Genomic DNA, 21,537 nt, shown 5'->3' on the forward strand with positions numbered 1-21,537 from the left:
AATGGAATTCCCTTGATGTACTTTCGTTTACAATTAAGAGTTTCATGTTTGTTACTAATGTTGATATGGTGCGTACAAATCCAGTAGCATCTCTTACAGCATCAACAGCTTCAAGCTGGAGATTAAATCTTGTTGCAAGATGTTTACACACACCTCATACTACATCACATGCACTTTTTCCATGACTTGGTGTTGAAAATATGCATTTTTTTGTCTTAATTCCTGTGCTTAAGTGTTGACCAAGCTCATAATGCTGAAAGTAGTTTTTAAAATGAGATGCTGCACCATCAGTCACATACACAATTTTAGGAGATGCATGGCCTCTAGATGCTATGTCTAGAATTATCATGCTGACAGCATATCATGCATGAGCCTGTCATGAATGAGATCATCACTGACAATATCAAAACAATGTGATATTCCAAGGAAGTTAGCAACATGGGTGAATATTGATACCTATGATGTGTGCCAGCAGTAACTTTGAATTTTGTTCTGCAAAGCAACTGACCAGTTCTCAGCAAAGTCGAAATGAAGAACTAATGTGTAAGTATTCTGGAATGTGTCTGTTTTTACTTCTGCTGTGGCCTGTCTCTGATTCCTCTGGATATGATGGCAAGTTATTCCTATCATGACCTAATGCCTAACCTCTGTAACAAACTTCTCTGGCTCTAGTGTCTTCTTCACCAACTCTCCCCCTTCCCATAGGCTACATCATTGTCAGTATCCTGAAGGTGTAATGCTTCAACAGTCATCACTTCATCACCAGGACACATTGCACACGTCACTCCTGCAACTAACATTTATCTTGAGGCTCTTGACATATACACAAAAGCACCAGGTCCATCTCTGTGTACTACTTTCCTGTCATACTGCTTATGGTGAAACAAACAGGTTTCAATTTAGTGCAGTAAATACAGGGTGAGTCAGGAGCAAAGGTACATGCTTTGAGACGTGATAGTATTAGTGATTCTGAACAAAAAACTTCATTTGGGCTTATGCCCTGTTCCGAATGGCTTCCGTGATAGAACACATTTAATATAACTTTTATACGTTTTTCTTGAATAACTCGAAAACCGCATCCTCCAACAAGAACGTGTTGCAGTACAAAATATAGCACTGGTAGGTCGATAGACACACAAACAAACACAAACATGCACACAAAATTCAAGCTTTCGCAACCAGTGGTTGCTTCTTCAGGAAAGAGGGAAGGAGAGGCTCCTCAAACTGACCTACAAAAACTACGTAAGCTACAGCACATGTGCATCAAGCAAGTTTTTCAACATTCTCAGACTCTCTTCACACAAACCATTAATTCTAGAGAAAAGAATGAATAGGGCCTTTCTGTGGGAAATTTAATATAGTTTAATTTTGTACTGCGACACATTTTTGCTGGAGGGTGTGGTTTTCGAGCTATTCAAGAAAAACATACAAACGTGATACTAAATGTGTTCTATATCTTGAAAACTATTCAGAATAGGGCCTACGTCCATATGTAGCTTTTTGTTCTGAATCACTAATACTATTTCTCTTTTGTCATTAGGGGATATGTTTCTTTTATTGATCTTGTTATATATCTTTTTACCCTTTTCGATTTTTCTATCATTTTTACTAACAGAGATAACATCGTCTTGGTTAGAACTTTGCCTGCTGCAATCTTTGTCAGCACTTAAGTAATATTCCAGAGCAATAGTAAGCATATCATCTTGCAATGGACGCCCGCAGTAAGAATCTGGGGTGTCCAAAAACCTCTCTCATTCTTTATTTTATGAGCTTTTAAAATCAAATAATGTGAGGAAGTGGGAATGTATTTCTGTATCTGCTGCTTAGAGTAGCTACCTGATATAAGTGCCAGTAACTGTACCTTCTCAGTACATGTGGCTGCTAAGATAGCAGTATTTAGGTTTTGTTGTGTTTCATGCACATATCATTATCTTCAGGTTCTGCACATAATGTATCTACATTAGCTATCTCACAAAGTTTGAAAGATGTTGCTTGTGTAAAACTTGGTTCTTTTTACATACTGTTTTCTTCTTGTGCTTCTTACCTTTCCTGGACATTTACAGGGGGATACACATCATTCTTTCACTCCTGTATTTCCTTACTGGCATTGTATCTAACAAAAATCTCAAACCAAACACAAAACTTGATGCAGAACAGTTTATGTGCAAGTTCTCACTTGTTTGTTATATACAGAAGAGCACGGGAAACAGTGTTGGCAACATGCATATTTTTACACTAGAAATTCAGTGATGTGAAATATGCAAATGTTGAAACATTTTGAACACTTTAGACAGAAAAATATTGCCCACTTTGTTTGCACTGACTACTAACATAGTAACCAAACAATATTTGTGTAGTTCTCAAAAGTTTTTGGATGGTGGTTTTTGAGTAAATAATTCGTAAAAACTCATAAAAATGTAATTTTTTTACATTCTTAGTAATAAATATTTACACAATACAGATAGTTTGAGCTAAGAGTCATTTACAAAATACACATTTTTCAAAGGGCTGTACCATTTTCAAAAATTAAGATAAAAAAAATATTTTACCTCTTAACACTTACGATATAGAGGTTTTATACATTTTTTTCCGTAGAAATTCATAGTTCGGGTTGACATGACCTGTATGATTTTGAGATGAAGTCACCCAAAACAAATATCTGGGCCTCTTCATCAAACATAAGCCAAACTGGAAGACGCTAACAAAATATGTAGCTAAGAAATGAGAGATAGGAGTCAACATAATTAGAGATATTACAGAACTTGGGTGGAACTTGAACACCAGAACAGCACTAATAATTTACTGTTTGGTGGTACATTCTATTATTGATTATGGGAGTGGACATTATGGATCCGCAACTGTTAGTTATCTCAACAGAATTAACAAATGCTAATATAAAAGGCTAACCCCTACCAATGCACTCTTGGCTGAAGCACATGAACCTCCAGTCCATCTAATAATTAGTCCGGCAGTATCTCTGCACCAAATTTCTTCCTTAAAGGAATCAATATGAAGACAAAAATCTGAGATCGACTGTCTCTAACTTCACCATACAGTGCTTATCCAGATGCTCCTGGATTGATAGACCTCTTCCTCCGCCAGTCCCCGCATATTTAGATACAGAGGAGATTTCAAGGAAGATCATTACAGCACATAGACTAAATAGTTTTAGTGTCTCATTCCCGTTTAAATTATCTAAGGTGGATCTACCAACTGGCAATAGCTTTGATCATGAGGCTCACACAAACAAACAAAATTTGATGCAGTTTTTAAGAGAGTGTCCGTAAGAAATATATATATCTATAACCAGCAACTCTGTCGGAAGCATGTACTGCATAGCACCTTAGCAGAGGCTGGGCTTCTCAAATTACCAGCAGAAGAAAGCATCACAACTATGGAACTTGTTGCGATACTATAAGCACTTTGTTTCCTACTCAAATGATTCTTTGTCTGCTCTAATGGTACTTAAATTTTATTGCACCAGTTTGAGTGAAAAACCCACTGTTTTGAAGCTTTGGAATCAAAGTGAGAAGAATTTCATTTGGGTGATATCGATCGCATGACCTACGCCAGTCATTGGCAACCTTCGGTGACCCTTGGGACTGATTCACATACTGAAGCTCACGGGCCGCATCATCATGTGCCACAGCAGCAGTGCTCCTCGCACATAAAATCAAAACTATAGTTCCATGTCATTAATGGTTTTACAGCAATGCACCAATATGTATGGCACCACTTTCCCGACAAGCCACACCAGCAAATTAGGTCTCAAAACACACTATTCACGAGTACATTTATTTCATGTTTCCCCATCACCAGGTGTTTACATTTATTCACTCATCGTGAAAATTTTTTCTTTTTACTTACGGTGTTTCACAACAGCTGTCTTAAAAACTTCCGTTCCAAAAATATGAAATACTGTTAGTAAAGAACCAATGTTCATGACACAGAAATAAACGTAAACATCTGAAGATGGGATGGCAGGCTCCTTACAATGTCATCACGGAACAATAACAGCCTAACAAAGCAACTGGTTGCAGCTAATTTGTTACAAAATACCTTCAATTTTAATAGTTGCAGTGTTCTAGTATGTCCACACACTGTCTCCCAATAATTTCTTCAATGGGCCAGATTGAAACTAACTGCTGGTCAGAACCAGTCTGTTGGCCACTGGTTGCCCACCTGCGTCCTACACAGTCGACAATATAAGAGTACTAATGGGAATTGGAGGAAACAACAAGACACAAAGGCAAGAAGTACACAACAAGTCATCCATCAATACCCCAACTCAATGCCTAGTCACCTCGGTTTGCTAACAACCAGACTCAAATTAACCAGAGATGATTCTGTAAACACCTTCACAACCTACACATTGTAGAGATACCTTTCTGCTTCTATGTAGCAACTTTGGGAGCCCCAGACTACAATCCCTTAAAAAGAAGAGATGCTTCCATGCAATGTATGGATTCAGTATTGCAGCAGGTATCTGTACAGCCCAAAAGTGTTCATAACATTTGATTATAAAACGATTAGGCCTATATGACATTGGTCTATCTGTAACTATGAACACTATGTCCATAAACAAACAAACAAAATTTTTAACATTAATTTTTTATCAATACCTGTATCTTTTACGTAATTATGAGCTAGCTGTATAGTGTAAGCTAAAAGCCACTAAATTGCAGTAAAAATACACATATACTGTATGTGTGTCTAGATCTGAGGTATTTATTTTCATCGTATTATGATGACAACTCTAATATTATAGCACAATGATTGCTGAATGGATGAATAAATACATAAATATTACATCTGTAAATAAAATAGAAAGAAACTTCCACATGGGAAAAATATATTAAAAACAAAGATTCCAAGACTTACCAAGTGGGAAAGTGCCGGTAGATAGACACAATGAATAAAACACACAAACACACACACAGAATTTCGAGCTTTCGCAACCGGCGGCTGCTTCGTCAGGAAAGAGGGAAGGAAAAGGAAAGATGAAAGGATGTGGGTTTTAAGGGAGAGGGTAAGGAGTAATTCCAATCCCGGGAGCGGAAAGACTAGGACAGACATCGCTGTGTCTGTGTATGTATGTATGTATGGATGTGTGTGTGTGTGTGTGTGTGTGTGTGTGTGTGTGTGTGTGTGTGTGTGTGTGCGCGTGTGTGTGTGTGTGTGTGTGTGCGTACGTGCGTGCGCGAGTATATACCTATCCTTTCCCCCTAAGGTAAGTCTTTCCGCTCCCGGGATTGGAATGACTCCTTACCCTCTCCCTTAAAACCCACATCCTTTCATCTTTCCTTTTCCTTCCCTCTTTCCTGACGAAGCAGCCGCCGGTTGCGAAAGCTCGAAATTCTGTGTGTGTGTTTGTGTGTTTTATTCATTGTGTCTATCTACCGGTGCTTTCCCACTTGGTAAGTCTTGGAATCTTTGTTTTTAATATAAATATTACATCTGTCTCACATATCTGTTTTTGTCATGGCTAACTCCCTGAAAAACCTCAATATTTCAGAGAATGTCTTCTAATCCACTGGTCTCGTTTCCACATAGGCAGTGCACTGTCGAATTCATCTTAATGTACTTCTTTCCTTTCTACAATAGTGCTTTCAAGTTCATTTCTCTTGTACAGCCCCTCTGTATATGAGGGCAAGTCAATTATTATCCGCAATTTAGTTATATTTTTGTTCATTTTGGTAGTACTGTCCTTTTATGTTGATGACACATGCTTTGTTTATTTGCTGTTATATCTTTGCAATTTTCGAGCTGCTAGGTTAGTTTCATTATAACTGCCACGCTGTTAATCATGGCTCTTCCACTGTCTAATTGCACCAAAGAAGAGCAATGTTCAGTGATCTGTTTTTTGTGGTCGGAAGGCATATCAGGGGCTGAAATTCATAGAAGACTTCGATTACAGTAAGGGAACAGCATTTTGCCACAACGGAGTGTCTACAAATGGACTGAAAAATTCTGAAATGGTCGCAAGAGTGTTCGCATGATGAAGGAGCTGGACGACTGTTTAGCGCCACAAATGAAGAAACCATTGAGCGTTCACATGAAATGATTCTCTCAGACAGACAATCAACTGCTGACGAAGAGGAACATCATCTGCAAATTAGTCATAGTTCTGCCTACAAAATCATCCACAACAGACTTGGGTTTCATAAAGTTCCATTCAAAAAGGCATTAAGGGACAGTCGATTGGCCTCAGACAAAACAGTGAAAGAAGTGGTGCATTCCTGGCTTGCAGCTAAACCGAGAACCTTCTTTTATGAGGCAATCAGGAAGCTTGTACAACGATGGACCAAGTGCGTTGAAACGCACGGAGACTATGTCAAAAAATGATGTTCTTGTAAGTTTCCAATTGATTATAATAAAATTTTATAACTACTTTGCAGATAATAACTGACTTGCCCTCGTATTTCCTCTACCTTTCCATTTTCCCTTGTTTGCTTAGTACTGGCTTGCCATAAAAAAGCTTGGTATTCATACAGTTGCTTTTCTTTTCTTGAAAGATATCTTCTGTTTTCCAGAGGGTGACATCTATTCTTTTTCTAGTTATGAATGCTTCTAGTGTCTTGCATTTGTCATCTAGTTATTCTCCCCAGTTATTTTCTGTCAATCTCATTTTTAAGGCTTATGTGTCTTTTTTTCAGGCATCTGTGTCTCCATTGCTTTTGCTGCTTCATTTTTATATTTTCTCCTTCTGTCAACTGAATTCAATATCTCCTGCGTTATCCAGGGATTTCTACTAGGCCATGCCTATTTCGTCCTAAGTTGCTTTCATCTCTCAAAGCTAGCCATTTATCTTCTACTGTAGACCTCTCCCCCGTTACTGTTACAGTCAATTGTTACCCAATGCCCACTTTGAAAAATTCAATAACCTCTGGCTCTTTCAACTTACCCAGGTCTCATCTCCTAATTTTCTACCTATCTGCAATTTCTTCAGTTTTAACCTGCAGTTCAGTATTTACTAACAAATTATTTCCACAGTCATAACTCATACACAATATGTTTTACAGTTTAAACTCTGTCTTACCATTAAATTTTATTTATTTGAAACTTCTTGATGTCTTTAGGTTTTCCATGTATATAACCTTCATTTCCAACTGTTAAGGCAAGTGTTAGCAAAGATTAAGTTGTGTCCTATGCAAGACCCTACCAGAGGGTTTCCCCTTTCATTCTTTTCCCTCAGTCCATACTGTTCTACTGTTTCTTTTTTTTCTCTTCCTTTTCCAACTCTCACTCTTTGCCAATTTTATTTTCCTTGACTATCTAAATAATTTTCTTCATCCATCACACATTCTTCAAGATATCCATCATCTGCAGAGCTAGAAGGCATATTTTACTACTGTGATGGGTGTTTGCTTTTTATCTATCTTGGCTACGATAAAGTAATCACTATGCTATTTTTAGTATATTATCCCCATTCCTCTTTTGTTATTCATTATTAGTTCTACTCTATATACTGTATTTGCAACAAGAGCGAAAATGAGAAATCCACACGTAAATACCTACAATTCTACACTGACGCACCAAAGAAACTGGTATAGGCAGGCGTATTCAAATACAGAGATATGTAAACAGGCAGAACAAAGGTATTGCGCTGTGGTTAGCAAAGCCTATATAAGACGAGTGTCTGTCACAGTTGTTAGATTGGTTACTGCTGCTACAATGGCAGGGTATCAAGATTTAAGTGAGTTTGAACGTGATATTATAGTTTGCGCAAGGGTGATGGGACACAGGGTGCAACCATTTCACGAGTTCACCATGAATACGAGAAATCCAATAAACATCAAACCCCCGGCATTGCTGGGGCAGGAAAAAGATCCTGCAGGAACAGGACCCGTGACGACTGAAGAGATGTGTTCAATGTGACAGACGTGCACCCCTTCCGCAAATTGCTCCAGGTTTCAATGCTGGGCGATCAACAAGTGTCAGTATGTGAACCATTCATCATTGATGTCGGCTCTCGGAGCTGACGGCCCCTCGTGTACCCTTGAAAACTGCACGACACCTCACTTGGGCCCGTCAACACCAACATCGGACGGTTGATGACTGGAAACATGTTGCCTGGTTGGGCAAGTCTCGTTTCAAATTGTATCGAGCAGATGGACGTGTAATGGCATGGAGGCAACCTCATGAATCCATGGACCCTGCATGTCAGCAGGGGACTGTTCAAGCTGGCGGAGGCTCTAATGGTGTGGCACGTGTGCAGTTGGAGTGATACGGGACGCCTGATACGTCTAGATACGACTCCGACAGGCGACATGTACATAAGCATCCTGTCTCATCATGACCATTGTGCATTCCGACAGACTTGGGCAATTCCAGCACGACAATGTGACATCCCACATGTCCAGAATTGCTACAGAGTGGTTCCAGGAACACTCTTCTGAGTTCAAACACTTCTGCTTGAGCATATCTGGGACGCCTTACAGTGTGCTGTTCAGATGAGGTCTCCACCCCCCTGTACTCTTACAGATTTATGCACAGCCCTGCAGGATTCATGGTGTCGGTTCCCTCCAGCATTACTTCAGACATTAGTCGAGTCAATGGCACATCATGTTGCACTTCTGAGTGCTCGCGAAGGCCCTATACAATATTAGGTAGGTGTACCAGTTTCTTTCCCTCTTCAGTGTAGTTATTACAGAATTCTTGGTAGAACAACAGGGTAGGACAACTACCATGAAAAATGTAACTAAAACGGTACAGAAACTTTACAGTACATATAAATGAAAGGTGACTGACTGAGAGAACTTCAAAAGTCTTTATTACAATATAAGAATTACTTTGTGTGTGTTATGGAAAGTTTCAAACATCAAGAAATTAAGGCAGAAATATAGCAAAAATTTAATTGGACAGTGATTTAAAATAAATTCAATCTTCACCCTCTTTATGGAATCAACCCCAGAATTTGCTTTAGTGCGTCAAATGCGCCATAGAAAAGCTAAACCACAACAATCACACACGGATCTAAACCAGATTCCCCTTAAACATGAGACTACTCTCTCAACTAAATATCTTAGGAATAATATCCATGTACTGAGCACGCATTAGGTAGGCAGAGGTGGTTGTGAGGACACCTTCTGAGCTAGGGGAATGTGGAACCGAGTACACAATACAGAACTTTCTGGTCTGTATTGGAATGATCATTAAGTACTAAAACACAAGGAGGCAAAATGATGTAAAGTTAGAAGGTGGGAAAAAAAAAAAAAAAAAAAAAAAAAAGGGGGGGGGGCAGAAGAAGAAGAAGATCAAAACAACACTTATGTTGTGTTCAGCACAATATTAGGCACAGTGACAAAAGTGGACATAACTTCCTATGTGGAAATTGAAGTTTTTCCCACATAACAACAAGGAACAGAGTGACTTAAATGCAGATATAAGGCAAACATTTTCAGTGGTTACTTTATAACCTAACTATACCATAACATAATTTCATTTTACTTCTATATTAAGCTCATGTGTGATACAAAAAAGCAATGTTTTATACACATGGTGTTTTACAGCTCACATGGATGTCTGGAACTTTATAACTAAAAAGACATAATCTGCTGCAATGGAAAACAGAACATGTTGACTTCTATTAACAATGATGTTCCTCAAAAGTAGTTGCATATATGCTGAAGAATTGCTACCGTGAACCATAGATAAAATACTTCAAACAAAGCAGAATAAAGTAACAATTGCGTGGTTCATGTTAAATGGGGTATTGGTGGCGAAAGCTTACTGTAATTTTCCACAGATGACATCATAATGGTATAATACACAGACAATGTACGACTACAGAGCAATATATCACGTGCAAGTCACTTCTACAAGAATCACATAATCCCACAGAATGGATGGCCCAGTACTCAGACCATCCAGCGATGGAACAAAGCACAGAGCACCGACCACCTACACACGACTCTCTTTTATCCATATGGCTGAAAGATTAGCACAACTACGCGAAGGCGGGCAATCTCCACTATATGAACGGAATGTGAGCGATGATAGAATAGTGTACTTCATCAAGACACAACACAGTGTTTCTTTACCTCTACAGCAGAGAATTTTGGGTTATGATGAATTCCTATAATTCCACCTACTTACACGTCTCAAAATAACAAATCAAGAATTAATGTTATTTCTTCCATTTCGAGAGGAGTATGAGTTTAAATAAGGTACCTTAAAATAAAATGGGTAGGATACGACCTGTGTCAATCATTTATGCGGAAGGACATATACAACGGTAGTTTGACAATGTTCATAATGTTTTCCCAGCCGGTGAGATACTCAATCCGCAACACGCCAACAATTGCTAGAATCGCCAACGTCACTTCTTTCATACATTAGTTCTCTTCCCAAACATCGGCAATTTTTCCAAAATAAGCAATTGAAAATCGCGACTGTTATGAAATGTTGTGTGTCTACACAGCTTGACACAATATAAATATTAAATCCTAGTATATTAGCTTTCGTTTACCTCTTTTCGTTTCTTTCCCTTCCTCTTCTCAGCCATTTTTTGACAACTACCACAGTAGTCAAGAATTAACCAATTTTAAGTGACCATCGTAACAAAAATGGAGATAATATATGATCATAAGAAAAAAATTTAAACCGAATTCTTACTTTCTCATCCCACTGTGGGATCTATCTAAGAATAAATCAAATATTAGCATGATTAGCTTTGCAATCTTCCCTTGTAGCAGACGACGCTGTTAGTATGATGACTACCGAGAAATAAGTGCAAAGGAGCAAACCCAATAATAACTGATTGTGACCTACCATGAAACAATAAATGACATAGATATGTGAAATGGTTACAAAGAAACTAAAATTATGTAAAGATCTGATATGGCAAAGTTTAATTCAATTACGTTGCAAAATATTAAGATAAAGTTTGATGGTCGCAATCTACTTCAGGCAACGGTATATCGTTGGCAGTAAACCATTGACGTTTTGTTGTCCATAACAAAAAAACAAAACAAATGGCAACGCAACAGACATGCTGCACAACGCTTTACAGGAAAAATATACAACTGTTTACTTCAAAATGTAGAAATATTCCAACGCGTAACATTTTATTGAAGAACTATTCTGGCGATAGGAAGACAGATTATTCGGTAAGATATGAAGACAAATGACTTAATCCATCGCAAACCAGCGTAGTCATGTGAAGTTAGATGATTTGGTATTGAGATATGACCTGCGCATATTAAATTTTCGCATTTATACTGATAAAACATTAAATATACCCATTATTAGAAATGAACTATATGCTACACTGATGCTTTCATAACGAGCCCCACTCCCAGTATTTTCCAAAAGCATATTCCACATACCATTCTTTCAACGGAAAGAATAACTCTTAGCTGTAGCAGAATAAGTCTATGACGGTAAACCATAAACTGGCACGCAGATAGATGTATCAATTCAGTATTGGTTCAGATAGAGTTAGAAACTATAATGGAAATTAATTAGTAACAAGTGTACTTTGAGTCATTCATAATGAAATCTCAAATCTGTTTACTGACCCCACTATTCTCCTCCTTGAAAATGAAAATGCAGAATGTCTTGTATATATTATGAAAACCTCCAGTAGCAATGTACCTTCAATCTGCAATGCTTTGTCTTTTGTAACCAACCAGTGTCAAACATTGCTAAAATTTGAATACAGAAAGTATTTTTACAGCAAAATAATATTTGAAAATCTCATACAAAATTTGTCAATGAATTATATCATAAGTAGCAGGTACCTATCATAAAGTGGAAGTATTAGTATATTTGGTTATTAATAAACACAGTTTTTCAATAATTTTTATTTTGTATACAATTGTGCTTCATTTCCCCCACCCATCCCTTCTCTCACAATACTAATATGAGTGTCATAACCTATTCCCCATTCCCCCAACTGATTCTTTCTATCCTAAGTCCTGTGATACCATCCTGAGAGTTTATTGCCTTTAAAGTGCTGTACAAACGTCATGTCTACAAAGGCTGAATTTAATTTATCAGTAGTGGTGCTAGTAGCAAATCTCTTACTTCGAAAAAATTGCTGTTGCCTAAAATATCATAAATGCCAGCTGATTATATTCTACGACTAGTTTAATGCATACATTATCTTATTTATATTTATTGGAGGGTAACAGTTTGCTGCGTGTAACAACAGAAGCTTGCTTACAAGAAATATTGTTGCTGTTGATCTTGCAGTTAATAGGATTCTTCAATTAGCTAATCATGCAGTTTGTAGAAGAAGTTACAAATGCTGTAAGTTTTCTTTTGGTTGGCAGGGATTCTCAATTTCTTCTTTATTAGTAATGGGAGCATATTGAAAGTGTTTGCACCAGAATACAGAATGCCATTCTGAACCAAGCACAAGGAGAAAAGTCTAGATGAAAATTACTGTTGCAGTCTGTATTGTGCTAGTTTAAATCACAGCTAATCTAAAACTAATTTAAATTGTTAGTAACAAAATTGTTAAGATAATGCTCCAGGATCTGAATGTAAGACTTTTGAGATCTTTGAAGCAGCACTGGCCATTTATGGTCCAGTGTGAAACTATTCTTAGCATAAGAGGCAGAATACATGAATTAGTGACTTATTAATTTTTATTGATAATGCATGATACACTGACTGTATTAGCCAAGTTCCTGTTATCCTTATTGATCAAGTGTAAGCTATTTTTAAGCTTAAAACAGTCAGAAGAGTAATACCTTACAAGCAAGCAGTTTATAAAATAATCAAGCTAAATAGTGTGTTAGAACAATTACAAAAACTCTAATTTCTGGACCTGCTAAATTTTACTGTTGTAATTATAGTCCTACGTAGTTTTATGGTCAAGTCAGAAATCTTTTTTTCGACAGTAAAATACCACAAAAAGCCATAAACAACTGTGTATCACACATATCTTGTGCCCGTCCTCACTTATGGTTTTGAGACTTGTACTCTGCTGATAAAAATAGTATAGCAGAATTCAAGCTATAGAAATGAAATTCATAAGAGCTGTGACACAAACTAGTAGAAAGGACAAGATAAAATATGAGGTGAACAAATAATGTATCCTGCATTGAAGTCCCTGTTACTAGTGTAATAAAGAAACAGAAATTGCAGTGGTATGGTCAGATTAAGAGAACAGGTGAAAAAAAAAATCTGCCAGAAAATATATTTCAGTATACAAGGGTGATTTGAGAAGTCTGCTAAAGAAGCAAGGAAAAATATTTGTTTCATAAACAACTTACGTTACTTCTTGTCATAGTCTCCTTTGAGGGACATACACTAGGCCCGTGGATCCTCCAGCTTTTGCATCCCACTTTAAAAACTAGGTTCTGTCAAATTGTGCAAAATACTTGTTGACTGCAACTATCGCTTCCTCGTGTGATCAAATTTCTTCCCACCAAGCTAGAGTTTCAAGTTGGAAAACAGCAAGAAGTCACTTGAGGTGAATAGGTTGGCTGAGGAACCAGTTCAAAGCCCAATTCATGCGTTTTTGCCCTTGTTATTATTGATGTATGGAATGGCGTATTATCATGGTGAAAGAGTGCCTTTTTGCCTGCCCAACTTGGTCTTTTTTCCAGGCAGCACAACTTTCAAATGATCCAGTAGTGATGCGTAATACGGTCCAGTTATGCTTTTGCCTTTTCCGAGTACTATATTAAGATTATTCCGTGGGAATCACAAGAAACAGTGCTTTTACCAGCCTTTGTCCATTGTTTTGACTGCTGTTTTGAGTCTTAGTGTGTAATGAGGGATCCAGGTTTCAGCAACAGTCACAAATTGGTGCAAAAAGTCTTGCAGTTTTAATAAACATTACCAGACATTGTATCAAAATGTTGTGCCAGATGCACTTTTGGTTGAGATAAAACAGTTGCAGCACCCACTTTGCACACAGTTTCTTCATAGCCAATTCTCCTTGCAAGATATAATCCACTTGCTCCATTGAGGTGCCTACAGTCTCAACAATCTCATGAATTTTTATTAAAAAAATGGTTCAAATGGCTCTGTAGTCATCAGTCCCCTAGAACGTAGAACTACTTAAACCTAACTAACCTAAGGACATCACACACGTCCATGCCCGAGGCAGGATTCAAACCTGCGACCGTAGCAGTCGTGCAGTTCCGGACTGAGCGCCTAGAACCACTAGACCACTGCGGCCGGCTTTATTCAGGAGTCTTGTAATAACATATTATTGACTTTGTCAGTAGTTCCCTGTGTGGTGACTTCAGTTGAATGGCCAGAGTGTGCTTCATCTTCGGCACCAATACATCCTCATTCAATTTCATTAATCCAAAAGCAGATGGTCTTCAATGATGGTGCAGGGCCCTTGTGCAATTCATCCATTTCTGTTTTCATTTCTGCAGCAGTCCAATCCTTCAAATGAAGATGTTAAATAACTGCACAAAACACAGTTGGCAACGATGAACTGTGTGCTGTACAGTGTTAAAATTCTGTATTAAATCCTTGGAATAATCAAGTTTACCAAATATGAAGGTGCAACGGAAATGCTCCATTCTTTCATGGAAATTTACCAGGCGTATCTAACCACCCAGTTATGTTCAAGGCAAAAGATGAGGCTCAGAAAATGCTGGATGGATACAGTGAAATATGACATGAAAAAAAGAGTATTCTAGTGGGAAGATGTCCAGAAGTAGAAGATCTGTGAAGACAGAGCAGATGGCTAAAGCTTGTGGACCACACATGTGAAACTGGAGCTGGGAAATGATGGTGACATATATCCTTTTGTTGTTGGAACTGAGTTAAAGAAAAAAAAAAAAGAAAAAGAAAAAACGTTGAACAAGACACCTATGTCTGCTCAAGTTCTGAAATGTTACTTGACTGCACAGTTTGATGGTTTCTGACAGAGATAAGCTGTGTCCATAATGTTTGCCAATATTTTCTACTCTAGAGCTAAGGAGCCGAAGCAACTATAATACACTCTTAGACAAAAAAGGACACACCACAAAGGAATTATCCAAATGGGAGAGAAATCAGTGGAAGTGATGTACATGTACAGGCAAACAAATGATTACAATTTTACAAAAATTGGACTCTTTATTCAAGAGAAAGAACTTGACGAATTGAGAAAGTCAGTTAACACGTTGGTCCACCTCTGGCCCCTATGTAAGCAGTTATTCGACTTGGCACTGATTGATAGAGTTGTTGGATGTCCTCTTGAGGGATACTGTGCCAAATGCTATATAGTTGGCATTTAGATCAGCAAAATTCCAAGATGGATGGAGGACCCCATCTATTCTCAGTAATGGAGAGGTCTGGTGACCTTTCTGGCCAAGGTAGGGTTTGGAAAGAATGAAGATGAGCAGCAGAAACGCTTGCTGTGTGCAGGTGGGCATTACTTTGCTGAAATGTAAGCCCCAGATGGCTTCCCATGAAGGACAACAAAATGCAGCGTAGAATATTGTCAATGTACCTGCTGTGCTGTAAGGGTTCCACAGAAGACAAGCGAATGTATCCTGCTATGAAAAGAAATAGCACCCTAGACAATCACTCCTGGTTGTCAGAGCGTATGACAGGTGACAATCAAGTTGTTATCCCACCACTGTGTGGGAAGTCTCCAGGCATGTCTTCTGCCTGGAATGTCATTGAATGGAGTAAAATTGTCTTCATCGATGAGTCCTGCTTTGATGATGTGGTGACCAGCAGAGACGTGTGGAGATGCCTCGGACATCAATAGGATACCAACGTGATTGTCACTCACCATTGGCTCAGCAGCCAGGAGGGATGGTCTGGGGTGCCATTTATTTTCAAAGCAGGACGGCATTGGTTGTCATTTGTGGCACCTTTACTCTGCAGCGGGATGTCAATGATATTCGACACCACATTTTGTTGCTCTTCATGGCCTATCCTGTGCATACATTTTAGAAAGTTAATGAGGAGTTTATAGATATTCTCTAATAAGTTAAAATAACTCACCATTTATCACTCTCATTAATTGTCTACATTCTGAGATTACCGCCGGCCAGAGTGGCCGTGCGGTTCTAGGTGCTGCAGTCTGGAACCGGGTGACCGCTACGGTCGCAGTTTCGAATTTTGCCTCAGGCATGGATGTGTGTGATGTCCTTAGGTTAGTTAGGTTTAATTAGTTCTAAGTTCTAGGTGACTGATGACCTCAGAAGTTAAGTCGCATAGTGCTCAGAGCCATTTGAGATTGCCAATCCTTGTTGGTAGTGTAACCGTAATATTTTTTTCAGTAAGTCTATCACTTTTATCACCCAAATTGAAACCCTTGTCATTCAGCAAATGTAAGAGTGCTAGAGATCACCTACAAAAGTTTTCGAATTTACTGGTATTCTCCTACCACCTCATACTACCACTAAGCAGTAATACCTATTGTATCCCACTTAACTTCCCTTCCCTCAAATTAACCTCTTGTAGCAAGTTTACTCTGCATTGTTGACCTTTCTTACCTGCATCCCTTGATGCTCCCTCTGACTTTCCAAAAAGCCAGAATGCAATCTGCAGGATTTTTCTCCTGTAGGAAGAAGGTATGCATTATCTGCATGTACACTCCGACCAGACTGCAACTGTGTGCACACCCATGTGTCATGGTTACCCTAAGCTACAGGTGTCGTACACTTCCTGCACAGGTGTTTGAAAACCAGCACAACAGCAACAAATACAACATGGCTGGGAACTCAGTATTTCACACCTACAGGTGCTACCCTCGGTGTCTGGTGCAGAGCCAGTTGATGACTGGAGACGACACAGCCAGCATGGGAACACTTCCCTTCATGAGTCATGTGACTGAAAATAGTCAGCTTCAAGAGTTACACCATACAGTTGCGCTGACTGCTCCACAGGGCATTATTCAAAGTAACTGCCAATCAGTGCCAACCTCTGCAATCTGACAAATCCTTCTCTTGGTGGACACCGAATTGCATACCTAGGCCTAGGACTCTTTAGGGCTTCATTATGCACCTTCACCTGAGTTACCAGTTTGGTGGCATCTCCTGTAGTAATTCCCTAGTGGGTTACTTGCTAACCGACGTAGACTGTACAGTGCTAAACCATGTTATTTATTCCTGTAACTATATTCTGAATAAACATTTCATTACTTCTGGTCTGTGTGGCTGCTCTTTCATCTGTATGTACCATATCAGGTACAGTACAAGTTAGTGATAGTTACAATCCCACAGCATTCTCCTCTTGCCACTCATTCTGGGTGTTGCCCCCCCCCCCCTCCCTCCTGTCCCCAATGCCCCCTGCCTTGTAGCTCTGTCCAATGCAGCTTCCTGTTGTCCTGTACATTGCAGCCCTTTCCTTGAGGGAACCATTATTTTGGATATTGGCGAAGAAGACAAAGATTTGTCCACCTCTCACAGCCTTATCTGCCATAAAATATTAACAATGAAGATAAAACTCTTCTTTGTGATATCTCCTCTGTCATTGGTAATGGAGCTTCCACATTGCTCTGTCTATTTTCATCAATGGTGTCAAGAGTAACCAACATGCTTTCCCTGTTCTCATCCCAATACCTGAATAGGAAAGAGTCCTAGCATTTTCAGTCTCATGTGCCATCTGGCCACCCGATGCTGCTTCCTTTGCATCTGCCTATTGCTGCTGCCCCCTCCAACTCTACTTGATGCTGCTTACACTTGCTCTGCATATTGCAGCCACGGCAGCCCTTTTCTCGAGAGAGGCTCTGTTTTGGAGATTGACAATGAGGATAAAGTTTTTACCACCTTTCACAGCCTTGCCCACTGTAAGATTGACCCTCTTCCCAAGAATGCCAGTGGTTCGTACAAAGGAACTGGTAACAAGATCACCTACTTGTGCTGGTTCTGGTGCCACTTTTCCCAGTCTCATCCCATTTGACATTTTGTATCTACATGCTACATATTCTGTGAAGGCTCTACTTGCAGATTATGTCTATACATTTCTGTTGTCCATTTGTTTGTAGTGCAACCTTGTTTCAGTTCTTGTCTTGTCATTAGTACCAAGCTCTCTATTTTGTCTCCATTTGCATCTCCTGTTGTTTTCTGCCCTGGACCTAACATGTCTACTATTTTCATGTGCCTTTTCTGCCTGATCATTGTGGCCAATTCTCTTAACATTTTCGAATATCTGGGAGACTTACTAGCAGAATTTCCCAGTAGCATTGCGTCCTGTCCACCTGCTACCAATCAATGCTGCTTCCTGTTGCATCTGCATTTTGCAGTTGTGGCACACACTCTTCTCTAGGGTGGCACTGCTACAGGTATCAGCTGGCTACAGAGCTCCAGCTAGGTTCAGCTGTGCAGGGTTTTCTTTAGCTGACCTCCAGGGCTCTGATGATCAGCCACCTCTGGAGCTTTGAGGATCGTCCTCCTTGAGGCCTCTGAGGATCAACTTGTGAAGGCAGCTTGCCTCCAGACTCAACTGGCCTCCAGCCTCAACTGGTTTCCAGGCTCAACCTGCTTCCAGGATACCACCGGCCTTCAGTGGCTTTGCATGCAATGGACTCGTCTGGTGCACTACCCTTATTCTTCCAACCTCCTAGGTTAATCAGACCCTCTGTTCCTCGTTCCATACCCCAGATCTACCTTTTCCTTTCTGTTCCTACATATCCTCCACAGGGATTACTTGATGGAGTGCTTTCTCAGGCAGTCCACTCTCTTGCTTTCTGGGCTCTCATACATATTACAGTGGCAAGCTTGCAGTGGAACATTCTTTCTGTGCTCACACCCTTTTCTTACTATGCTTTCTGAATGTGGGGTTCTCTGGTGGCTTCACATGCAGCAGATTCCTCCAGTGCCCCACTCTTTTCCATTGCACATTTCTTCCTGGCTGCTCTACACCATCTGTCCTTCTGCAGTCTTGTCACCAAGGGGGATGGGGATGCAGGATTTTTGGCTGCTACCAAGACGACTCCACCATCATCTCCCCAAGGAAGAAGGGATGCAGTATCCACATGTACACTCCAGCCAGATTGCAACCACATGCACACCCGTGTCCCACAGCTGTCTTAAGCTTCAGGTGTCATCCACTTCCTGCACAGGCATCTGCAAGTCAGCTCGATGATAACAGCTCTGGGGAGCAAGTCATTGCGATGACAACAGCAACAACAACAAATACAAGTACAACAATAACAAAAACAACAATGCTTGTTATCACTGGGAACTAAGGTCACCACTAGTTTAGACGCTACTGTCACCTTCCCGTGGCATTCCAGTTTATGACAGGGAACACAGCCAGTGCGGGACTCTTTCCCTCCACAAGTCACATGCCTGAAAATAGTCAGTGCTGTATACCTCTGCCTCAGAGGTACTTAGGCAAGCATACAGCCTCTGAGAAGTGACTCGTGATTGAGAGTTATGCCAGGCAGTTGCACCGACTGCTCCTTGGTCCCTCATTCAGAGCAACTCTTGACTGGCCTCTGACAAATCTGACAAATCCTCAGCATACACTGACTGGTAGGCCTAGGCATAGGACTATGCCACTCACTTAGGACTGCATGTAACATCTTCAATGGAATTACCAGTCTGGTTATAAATCCTGTAGTAACTCTATCGGTGGTTTCTTGCTAACTGCTGTGTCTTCCTGTAAGCTGTACAGACTTAGAGTTGCTTGACAGTGCTGTTTCAGCCTTGTAACTGTATCCTGAATAAACGTGTCATTACTTCTGGTCTATTTGACCACTGTTTTATCTGTATGAATCAAATATCAGAATGTAACACAATCAAACTCAAAACACTGTTGTCAACCTGGCCACAAAAAATGTCAATACCATAGAAATTTCAGTCCTATCCAAAGGCTTCAGCTTCATCCCACATTCAAATTCAATAATGATGGACTTGTCAAAGACCAATTCTCTTTCTTCCAGTCCCTGCAGTGGAAACACTTTTTCACCTCCAGCCCCTTTGACCAGAACCCTATGTAGAATCTTTGCTCTCCCATTTTGTGTCTTTATTCAGCGACCATCTCTCACTCCCATTCATTCATTCCCTGGTTACCTAGTTATCGGCTCTTATTGGCCAGGACCTCCAACCATTGCTCACAGCTTTGGTCCATGTATCAGTGACACAAACCATTTCCTTCACCACCTCTCAACCACCCCACCCTATTAGCACCTGTGTCCTTATTCAGCACTGTTGATGCTGTGTCGCTATACACCATCATCCCCCATGCCTGTACCCTATCACTGTTGATCAGTAGGTCTCCCAACATCCTACTGAGACCAAAATCACCACCTTATTCCTTATACGTCTGACAGACTACGTCCTTACCATAACTACTTCTCCTTCAGAGGAAAAGTATACGATAAATCTGCAGACTAGGAATGGGAACTTGCTTCGCACTCTCTTATGCTAATCTGTTCATTGGTTATTGAGCAAGGTGCAGCAGTGGTTAGCACACTGGATGTGCACTTGAGAGTACAATGGTTCAAATCTGTGTCTGACCATCCTCATTTAGGTTTTCTGTGATATTCATAAATTGTTCCAGGCAAATTCCAGGATGATTGCTTTGAAGGGACACATTGATATCCTTCCCTGTGCTAATCTTCCTTCCTTCCATTCTTTTCTTGTTCATGGGCTATCTAGAGGAAATCATCTTAGTTCAGACCCTGGTTCATGGTCACTGATGTCACCTACATGATTTAGACCCTATGTCAAAACCTCCTGTCCTCTTCCCACCTCTGCCTCAATACCTTCTCTCCCATCCCCTGCACCTTGTCCTCCTGAGTCCAGTCTGCCCCCTTACTGAATGTGGACCTTCACCTCTGCAGTTGTTCTCAAAAAACCTCTGTCCTTATTAATCCCAAAAATCATCCATTTTCATAGCTACTGTATCTGTCACACTAAAATATTTCTCTCATTTAGTATGGCCACTCATGGACACTACATCTGCAGCAACAAGCAGTCCCTTACTCGGGATGATGAAGGTCATACTAAGCCATTTTCCTACATGTTTCCCTACTCCTCTTTCCCCCAGAAACTGTCTGTGAAAGAACATCTTCTCAGTACCTAGAGTGGATCAGCTTGCTATATCTGTTGCCAAGAATTCAATAAGGAACATCCCACTCACAATCCTTTCACTGCCCACCCAGTCTACAAAATATCCTAGTCTATTCTCCTGTTACAACCCTTCGCCACTTAAGCAGTACACCTATGGAAGACCCAAGTGCAAGACCTGGCCTCTGCACCATCCCAGTGAAATCTATTCCAGTCATGTCACTGATATATCCTATCCTGTTAGGGAAAAGCAGCCATATCATACACAAGTGCTGCTGTAACTTCTGCACTGCCTTTTATGCAGGTATGACCATCAACCAATTGTCAAACTGAGGCCAAGAACAGAGTGAGTAAAACTCGCTGCTGAGCATAACATACACAACTTCAGTGGCCCCTTCACAATGTGTAACAGCTGAAACCTAACCTGTCCCTCTGATGAATGACTTGTCCAAAAGCTTAGCAGCTTTCAATCTTGGTTATGTTGATAATCCACTGCCTCAAGTGTTTGGTGAGTTATTAAATTTACCCCTTTCATTTCTTATATTATACCAAGGACTTTTCATTACCATGTACAAAAATAATGTAATAAAATATTTTCAACTAA

The 21,537-nt window shown here is 39.9% G+C and overlaps 2 protein-coding genes across 3 annotated transcripts in view; one reads left to right on the forward strand and one right to left on the reverse strand.

Annotated features, from left to right (window-relative positions):
* The window catches only part of LOC126354606 (translocation protein SEC62), a 93,510-nt gene extending 82,949 nt beyond the window's left edge, over window positions 1-10,561 (reverse strand). The window contains exon 1 of the mRNA XM_050004361.1: window positions 10,472-10,561. Within this exon, the coding sequence (XP_049860318.1) occupies window positions 10,472-10,507 (36 nt within the window). The 5' untranslated portion in view covers window positions 10,508-10,561. The remainder of the gene's footprint in view (window positions 1-10,471) is intronic.
* Window positions 10,562-10,823: 262 nt separating this feature from the next.
* Window positions 10,824-21,537, forward strand: part of LOC126354605 (dnaJ homolog subfamily C member 28) — a 49,651-nt gene continuing 38,937 nt past the window's right edge. For both annotated transcript variants that reach the window (XM_050004359.1, XM_050004360.1), the window contains exon 1: window positions 10,824-11,111. In XM_050004359.1, the coding sequence (XP_049860316.1) occupies window positions 10,977-11,111 (135 nt within the window). In that variant the 5' untranslated portion in view covers window positions 10,824-10,976. The remainder of the gene's footprint in view (window positions 11,112-21,537) is intronic.

The sequence above is a fragment of the Schistocerca gregaria genome, chromosome 3 (genome assembly GCF_023897955.1).
Source record: "Schistocerca gregaria isolate iqSchGreg1 chromosome 3, iqSchGreg1.2, whole genome shotgun sequence".
NCBI lineage: Eukaryota > Metazoa > Arthropoda > Insecta > Orthoptera > Acrididae > Schistocerca > Schistocerca gregaria.